Source organism: Dipodomys ordii, unplaced genomic scaffold, assembly GCF_000151885.1.
Source record: "Dipodomys ordii isolate 6190 unplaced genomic scaffold, Dord_2.0 Scaffold24, whole genome shotgun sequence".
Lineage (NCBI taxonomy): Eukaryota > Metazoa > Chordata > Mammalia > Rodentia > Heteromyidae > Dipodomys > Dipodomys ordii.
In genome coordinates, this window is record NW_012267240.1 from 10,064,263 (window position 1) to 10,073,980 (window position 9,718).

General features: G+C 38.0%; 1 protein-coding gene across 1 annotated transcript in view; it reads right to left on the bottom strand.

Moving 5' to 3' along the window:
• The window catches only part of Armc3 (armadillo repeat containing 3), a 61,500-nt gene extending 60,586 nt beyond the window's left edge, over positions 1 to 914 (bottom strand). The window contains exon 1 of the mRNA XM_013014637.1: positions 845 to 914. Within this exon, the coding sequence (XP_012870091.1) occupies positions 845 to 914 (70 nt within the window). The remainder of the gene's footprint in view (positions 1 to 844) is intronic.
• Between the last annotated feature and the right edge of the window lie 8,804 nt (positions 915 to 9,718).

Consider the following 9,718-nt stretch of genomic DNA (forward strand, 5'->3'; position numbering starts at 1 on the left):
TAGCAATTCTTGATGGCCACAACACTTGTAAGAAAGTATATGTCCCTTATTTTTAAAAATCATGATGAAACTAGGGTTATAACATTTTTGGAGAGGAGGAATGACAACAATAAAAGGACTGTTTTTATGCCACCATCTCAAGGACACATATCATCAGTCTGATTTGTCCTGTTGATGTTGTCTTTGATCTCTCATCTGGGGTAATGTGTGTCATGCTTTGTCATGTTGATACAGTTACAAAGTGCAGTCTACACCTAGAAAGTTATAGCTCAGCTATCTGAAGCAGAGTATTTGCATAAAGTACATGGAGTCCTTCTCTGTGGAAGATGTGGCTTTTCTCTTTCACTCACTTATTTCGTCACTTACTTACACCGAGACTGTATGGGCTCATAGATATTATTTTATACTTTGGGTATCATCATTATTTTGATGTTCAAATTGTTCCAACTTTGACCACTGGGGAATTTTTTTATGTGGAGTCTTTTTTTTTTTTTCTTATGTGGTGCTGAGGAATCGAACCCAGGGCCTCGAGCATGCAAGGCAAGTGCTCTACCACTGAGCCACCTTCCCAGCCCCGGGAATTTTTTTAACTCCTGTGACATTTGCCAGTTTTAAAAGTACAGTGATGTGTTCCAAATGGCTATTCTGCCCAGTGATTAATTGACTCTTTAGGTGCATAGGGAGACACATTATGTTCAGGTGATGAATTAGATGATATTCTGTTTGTCTGAAAGAATTCATTTGATCAAAAATAAGTTAAATACTGGTAAGAAGAGTACACAGTGTGTAGTTAATATTTTAAGGAACCTAGTGAAATAGAAAGATAAATTGAAGGATTCCAAACCTTTTAAAGCAAACTTATAAATGGCTTCACATGCTTTAGCCAAAATTTCTTCTTCTGGAGAATTAAGCATTAACACTACAGTTGCTGCTTTTTTGCTTTCAATTGTTAATGGATCAAACTGAAATGCAAAAAGAAAAATATCAGGTTCACATATGAACTTGCACAATCCTATCAAAGTAGATGGTATTTGACAACTCAAAGAGATTATCATCTTGCAAAGATGATGTGGCTAATAAGAGCTGTTAATAGGCATGCTGTAAAGTTCCTGTTTGTAAAAAAGAAAATCACTGATAGCCAAATGATCATCATGGAGTCTTAGAATTCATGGGGTTAGATGGGGAGAGAAAAATGTGCTTGAATCAGACAGATCTAGTTTCTCAATGTAGTCATGTTGTTACTTAAGTTCCTAGGGTTCCAATGTCCTTTTCTGTGTTATGGGGATAACAAAGATGAATTAGAGAGTATCATATAAAGCACTTAATACCTGGACATCACAGATGCTTAGTCATCTCACCAGAATCCTTGAGCACCTTGATGTTCTGACAATCTCAATAAACACTATTTCCACTCCAACCTCCAGATTCATGGGGTTACATATATGAAACAACAAAAACACAATAAAAACAGGAATATAACAAAATGTGAAATTGGGTGAAATCTGGGACAGAAAAAATGGTACTATAACATAATGAAAATGTGTAGGACTCGAATATGACTGATGTTCTACCATGAGTCTGGGGGAATTCACGTGTAGCTGAAATGAACAGTAACAAACTCACAACTCCTAGGCATTTATTGTGTTCAAGGAGAAAATAGATTATTATACTATTTCCTTTCATTACCAGAGACTCATGGAGGAATGAACTCTGCTTATATTAAATGGAAAAATAATTGGATTCTGGGTTGGAAATGTGGCTTAGTGGTACAGTGTTAGCCTAGCATGCATGAAGCCCTGGATTCCATTCCTCAGTGACACATAAACAGAAAAATCCAGAAGTAGAGCTGTGGCTTAAGTGAGAAAGTGCTAACCTTGAGCAAAAGAAGCTCAGGGACAGTGCCCAGGCCCTGAGTTCATGCCCCACTAGCAAAAAAAAATTTTTTTAATAAAAAAATTAGATTCTAAAGTTTTAGCTGATTCTTTGTGTTAGCTTTTCTATGTACATCTTATTTTACTTGGGGATATGGAAATTAATATTTAGTGTTAGGCTGGAGATGGAAAGATAGATGACTCTAAGGAAACAATAACCTGAGATTGGAAAAATGAAAAGGAAAGGTGACAGCAGTAAATAATGATCTAAAAGGACACTTCCAGAATAAATACTCAACAAAGAGGAGACATAGAGGCTGGATTTCAGGACACCATCTTCCAGCATTGTTAAGGATCTACTGTCAGTCCTCTGTATGAGAACTCGTAAGAGTTAGGAAAGTCATGCTTGCCCTTCAGCCTCTCAAAACTCTTTTGAGAGAGACATTTCTGCACTAAGTCTGTTATACACTCTGGGCTGGTGGCACTCATGCATATCCAGTGGCACGGGCCAGTGAGAAACCCAGCGCATAGCAGGACCAGGAGCAATGGTGGGTGTTGACTGCTATACCTACCAGAAGAGCCTGACTTGTGGGGATCCACAGAATTTGAATAGGAGAATTCCCAGAAGTACTTGGGGCTTAAGAACCATCTTATTTAGGTGTTAAAAGATAGCGTCAGAACGTCCAAGAACCTCACATAATCAGTTATACATGTGGCTGGCCTGGCACAGCTTTTCATCTGACACATGAATGAATTTGATTGTATGATCTTTTCCAGATAGGAAGTTCTTAGATCCTATGAAGTGCAAAACCCATATGGCAGAGACAATGAATTCTGTGACAAACAGGGGGCGGTTAATTTGAGCCGGGTTAAAGGGAGAAAAGTCCATAACGGTGGTGGGATTTTTAGATATGATGGGAGAGTGGATAAAATGGTGTTTGTAGAGAGAAAGGCGGATATTGTAAAAACACAAGGAAGGGCTTGAATGGGAATAAACACTGTACTCACATTGAATAAAATACTGGTTGGACTAAACAGAAAATATACTATAGGAAACAGAACAAATGTGAATAAGGAAAAGAGGCGGTCTTAGCCAAAAGCCAATCCTCCCCTGCTACTAATTCTTCATTGAAGCTAAGCAGAAGGTCCAGAGAAAAAGAATTATTGTTCTCTAAGTTTATATCTGGCAAGATTACAAAGATATGTTCAGACACACATTTAAAAGTTTATCAACCATACATCCAGGCAAATTTTCCAGCAATTAGGGAAAACCTAACTTTGATCAATGTAGTGGACCAATAAGTATAATAATAACGTAAAATTTGGGGCTGGGAAGGTGGCTCAGTGGTAGAGTGCTTGCCTTGCATGAATGAGACCCTGGGTTCGATTCCTCAGCACCACATAAGCAGGAAAAAAAAAAGCCGGAAGTGGTGCTGTGGCTCAAGTGGTAGAGTGCTAGCCTTGAGCTGAAGAGCTGAGGGACAGCGCCCAAGCCCACAGTTCAGGCCCCATGACTGGACCCCCCCAAAAAAAGTAAAATTTAACAAATTTTGAAGATGTGCCAGTAATAGGGCTTCAACTCAAGGCCTGGGCACTGACTGACCATTAGCTTGTTTGTGTTGGTGCTCTACCACTTGAGCCATGCCTCTACTTCTGGCTTGATGGTGGTTAATTGGAGATAAGGGTCTTATAACTGTCTTGTCTGGGCTGGTTTCAATTCATGCTTTTCAAATCTCAGCCTCCTGAGTAGCTAAGATTATAAGCATAAGTCACATGCCTGCCTCATAATAGTCTTAAGAAAGGATTCCTGAAATAATCTTGGCATGCTGTAAGGGAGAAAAACCCTAATAATGACGGGTGCCGGTGGATTACACCTTTAATTCTAGCTGTAGAGGAGGCTGAAATCTGAGGATCATGGTTCAAAGCCAGCCAGGGCAGGAAAGGCTGTGAAACTCTTATACCCAATTAAACACCAAAAAGCCAGAAGGAGAGCTGTGGCTCAAGTGACAGAATGCTAGCCTTGAGCACAAAAACACAGGTACAGAACCCAGGCCCTGAATTCAAGTGAAAAAACAAAAACAAAAACATCAAAACCCCACCCCCCACAAAGCCCCTAATAATTAATTGGAAACAAAATTCTAGATTTTTTCCTCTAATGATATAAAGAGGACATATTTTTGGTTTAAAAGAAATATTGTCTATCTTTTACTTTATATAGAAAAATGCAGGTTAAAATATTTGTCTCTAGTAGGCTACAGGTAATTAATAAAGCTTCATATTATAGAAGAAAAGTTAACTAAGGATATTGCTCAATTTTGAAAAAATAAAATAGAAAAGAAATAAAACATGAAAGTATGGCAAAATGTCTCCAAAATTTAAAATGATAGAAAAAATGTTAATGATCAAAATAAACATCAAAAGGATAGCTAACTCTTATAAAGATATCAGATTGGATTAACAGGCAAAATTTACTGTTTTTGTGTTGTTAAATATCTCTTTCTAGAATATTGATTCAAATTTTTCTGAGATGGATGACATATCCAATATATCTAAAGATTTCTTCAAACTCTTTCCCCAAACCTCCTCACCCCCCCTCCATGAAGAGTAATCATTACTGTGACTTTTTAAATTATCAATTAATTTTTCTTGTTCTTGGGTTCCTTATGAATGGAACCAAACAGCATTTGACTCTTTCCTGTCTGGCTTATCTCAGCACAATGCTTTTGATACTCATTCACAGCTTTGCTCGTAAAACTAAATCATGTTTTTATGCATTCATATTTCATTGCAGCTTGGGTTTTTGCTTTTGCCAGTTCAACTCAATCAGGAATAAAACTACAAAGAATATTCTTGCATGTGACTTTTTGTGGATGTAAACATTTATTTCTTTTGGCTATATTCCTTAGAATGGAGTTATGATTTACAGGGCTAAATATTTATTTGCCTTTCAGAGATATTGTAGAACACTTTTTAAAAAAATTTTAAAAATCAATTTACACCAACTAAAAGGAGAGGTGCAGTGGATCTACAGCTTCACCAAGATGAGGTGTCTTTTTGGATAATATTTAAAAGTACACTTCACAGTCATTGTAGTTACAGAAATGCCCAGCTACTGATGGCTACTACCACCTCCTAGTCAGAGCAGAAGTGTTGTTATTACTTTGAAAGTTCCTTCTACCTCTTTCTCTAATTCTTGAATCAATAGGGCCCATTGATCATTCATTGGAGATGGAAACTCCGATAATTGCCAATTCACAGACTCAAATCAAACCACATTTGCACATTTTCCTTTTATCATTTCAGAGAAAATGTTCTTCCTATCGGCTACTGTCTAGGATTTGTAACTTGTTTAAAATTTTTGGATTTTTAATCTGTTCACTTAAACTCATTTCATTCCATGAACAATTATCCAACCCTTAATATGTGCTAAACAGTAATACTGGCATTATTAGACAAGATAATAGTCTCCTATTCTCCCACAATGTGTACATTCTCCATTTATTACTTTATGTACACTATTGATCATTTCTTTGGCTCATAAGAATGTGCACCTTTCCCTCTATGAACCAAATTCTTTTCATTATTTCTTTATAATCCATTTTCTGAAGGACCAATTTAGATTTAGTACAATGCACCTAATTTAAGTGCATGTTTGATGGGATTTGAAAGGCACATACTTCTATATAACTAAACAGTGAACGATGCATGGAATGTTCCATTGACCTAAAACATTTCCTCTGGCCTACTTGTAGTTGATTCTCCAACTTGTGTCTGGTCCCAGGCAGCTACTGATTGGATCTTTTTACAATACTTTTACCTACCTAGAATTAAGCATTTGTAAAAATTATTTGCATATGGCTTTTTCCCTCCATTTGGCAGACTGTTTCTCAGATTCACCTATGTGGTTCCACCCGTCAGTGGAGTGGTTTTTCCTATTGTATGCTGCATCTCAATTTGCTTCTCCATTCCACTGTCTCTGGGTCTTGTTTTAGTTCAGGACCAGTATAAATCAATCTACAATACATTTTGATACAAGCTTTCTTGTAGTCAAATATTTTCATTTCATTTGAATAAATATGTAGGCATTGGCTTTCTAGCATATTTGGTAAGTGTACAAATTCCTTTTCACAGTAAGTATTGGTTCACTGTAGCACAATGGAAAGAAGGTGGAGGGTATGATCGTGGCATAATGATCTTATTTTATTTATTTATTTATTTATGTCAGTCCTGGGGCCTGAACTCTGAGCCTGGGCACTGTCCCCCAGCTTTTTAGCTCAAGGCTAGCACTCTACCACTTGAGCCACAGGGCCACTTCTGGCTTTTTCTGCTTATGTGGTGCTGAGGAATCAAACCCAGGACCTCATTCATGTAAGGCAAGCAATCTACCACTGAGCCACCTGCCCAGCCCTGGATCTTATTTTTTAACCTTTTTTGTTGTTGTTGTTGTTGGTCATGGGGCCTGAACTCTGGGCCTGGGTGCTGTCCCTCAGCTCTTCAGCTCAAGGCTAGCACTCCACCACTTGAGCTAAGCACCACTTCCTGGATCTTATTTTTTAAGACATAAATCTGATGTCACTACTCATCTCCTTGCCAGCTTCCAATGGATTCCTCCTTTTTGTACACTAGGAAAAAAAAATTGAGCATAGCCCAAAGGCCCTAACTTCCTAACCTTCCTCCTGGTTCCTTACTTCTGACTCTGCAGCCACGCCAGCATGTTTTACATTCCTGCAACACACAAAGTAAGGCCTGTTTCTGTGTTTAGGTTAGGGTGCTTCCCTCAGGTGTGTGCATAGCGTACTCCTCCTTTCATTTAAGTCTTTTGAAAATGAACCCCTCGCCCATGTGTGAGGTCTCTCTTGACCTAGATCCTGTCCACAGTAGCCCTATTGCTCTCCATTTCTATATCCTGTCTTATTTTTCTTCATTACTTTTCTCACTAACTTGAATTATATTATTTGTGAACTGTGTTCCTCATCGTAAGACATGTTGCCTTGGTGCTTGAACTTGTCTCTGTGTTGAGGCTCAGGATGTTGAACAATTGCATAGGGTATGCACTCAATACTTGACCTCGTAGTGAATGAATTTCTTAAGTTAAAGGACCCTGAACTTACTTTTCTATCATCACTATCTAGAACAGTCCCCGAAATTTAGAAGTACTCCATAAATATACAGGGGTGTCTTACTTTTTAATGATGTTGCTAGGAATACAGAACCTCACTCTTTTTAGACACAGACTCTACCACTTCAACCATGTTGTATGAGAATTCAGTCATGAGAAACAGGCCACATTTTGAGAGGTGTAATTGGGAGTCTTTATTAGAAAGCTGGTGACTGCAGGTGGCCTCCTGTCACAAAGACCTGCAGCCCCTTGAATAAAACTGAGTCATGACTGTAGTAAAGCAAATAAGAGCAGAAAAACAATACCAACAAACCAGATCAACTCCAATGGAGAGCTGAAGTAGGACACCATAGCGATTGGAGGAGAGCCAAGAGACAGGAGACAAGAGGTATGGCGTCCTGGCACCTGAGCTAGTCTGGGCCTAAATAGTGTCAGGGGCAGCGGGGAGGGCCACAGAGAGTCTCACAAGGACTGACAAGTCCAGTAACCTGTCTTCCAAATGGCTACCCCTGCCTCTAGGAATTCAGGCACGCCCATCACCTGGGGGTGGAATTTCCCTGCCTCTACTAGGAAGATAAAATAATACCAGTTAAACCCAACTCCCTATTATCCACATAGCCAAGATGGTGCGGGTTAGACCCAGTATGCTTATTTCAGCCACACATCCATCCCTTTAAAGGAATATCTTAAAGTACCCTAGAAATGTGTTTTTTTTTTATGCTTGTGAATTTAGAAGAACCTTAACTGTACTGTCAGAAAAGCTAAATCTGAAATTCACAGAGCTTCAAAAGGCATATTCTCCTGTTGAAATTATGCACAAAAAAATCTAGGGTCCATATGTGTGGAGAAAGAAACTACATTTTCCATACTACCTTCATAAGGCCCCTGACTGCACAAGATCCCCTGAGATTGGTAAGAAGTCTCTTAATTGCTTCAGGCAGTTTTCTAACATTCTAGCTGGATACCTTCTCCAGCTACCACAAATTCAGAACATATATATATATATATATATCTATATATATTATATGTACTTGAGTATATATCTACGTATATACATAGATAATCTATATATTAGATATTTAAATATATTTTAGATATCTACATACATTATAAATATAATTATTCTATACAAATACATTATATGAATACATTTATAGTTTATATACATTATTCTAAACAAATACATTATATGAATACATTTAGATATAGTTTATATACATTATGATTTCCACAATTCTCAAAGGAATAAGGAACATAAAATACATTTAAGCAAAAACTATAGTACGTATCATTTACTGTCTTAATGGTTTAGAAAATGCTCTGGTCCTTTGCCACATTTTTCAGGCATCATGATGGCAAAGAAAATACAAGTTATGAGAAGCAGAAAGGGAAGGTACAGCCTAAAGAGTTGTATTCCTGTAAAAATACCAATGTTTGGCAGAGTGGAGACACTTGGCATGACATTTGTTTCTCCTACTGTGCCTACAGCATTATAGTAATTTTTTATTTAAAAAGGCACTGAGAATGAAATGATAGCTATAACAGAATGCCACCTGACTAAATAAATAATGCTGTGCTGTAATTACATATCCCTTCTGCTTCTCTATGAGGAAGTTGTGGTTACCAGCAAGCTTGTTGCGATATGATAATTTCACACTCTGTACAAAAATAAATGACGACCTGAAATTAGTTATAAAGAAATAATTTGACAGAAAAGAAAGGCATTTTGGCAAAGCCCTGACTTTTATGCCTGGACAGTTGGAGAGACTTATAGAGATATTTTCATATCTCTGTTCAGGAAATAAGACTGTCAAGAATGGTGCTCCGTCCAGTAAAATTCAATGATGGACATGTTCTGATTCTGTGCTGTCAAATCTGGCATTCACAGGCCACATGTGGCTCTTGAGCACTTAAAATATACCAGATGTGGAGGAACTGAAGGATGTGTGTGTGTGTGTGTGTGTGTGTGTGTGTGTGTGTGTGTGTGTGTGTGCTAGCGCTGTGGCTCGGACTCGGGGCCTAGGCTTTGTCCCTTAGTTTTTCACTCTACCACTTGAGCCACATACTCACTTCTAGCATTTTGGTGGTTGGTTGGAGATAAAGAGTCTGATGGACTTTCCTGCCCAGTCTGGGTTTAAACTAGGATCCTCAGATCTCAGCCTTCTGATTAGCTAGGGTTATGGGTTGAAGCTCCAGTGCCCTGTGGTATTGAGTTTTTAATCTCCTTTTAGTTGTGAATTTTAACTGTAATAAATTAAACTTAAATAGCCATGCATGGCTAATAGCTACTGTACTCAAACGCCAGATCTAAAAAGTATTCAGTTGAGCTCAGTGAAAACAGATAAATCAGGAGAGTGACTTTTATAGTGGTACTAAGCATAATAAAAGGCGCTTTTGATTTCTTTTGGAATGTGTTTACCACATCAGTGCTCTCAGATCATGAGGATCCAATTACGCAGCAAAGAGAGACAAACAGGAGAAAGCAGACTGTATTTCTCTAATATGAAACTTTGGTGGAGAATGCTTATAGACATACGTCTGCTAACCTGCTTAAAGGTTAAAATGAATGTAGCTAATCTGTCTTGTCGCTACAGCCTGAATCAGAGTAGTGTACTTATAGGGCAAAGTAGAGCAGGTTGGTAACAACCATACAGCTTTAAATATTATTTGTGAAATGATACACTCCTTTGTGTTACTAATTCATGATGATTTTATTTGTGATGAGGGA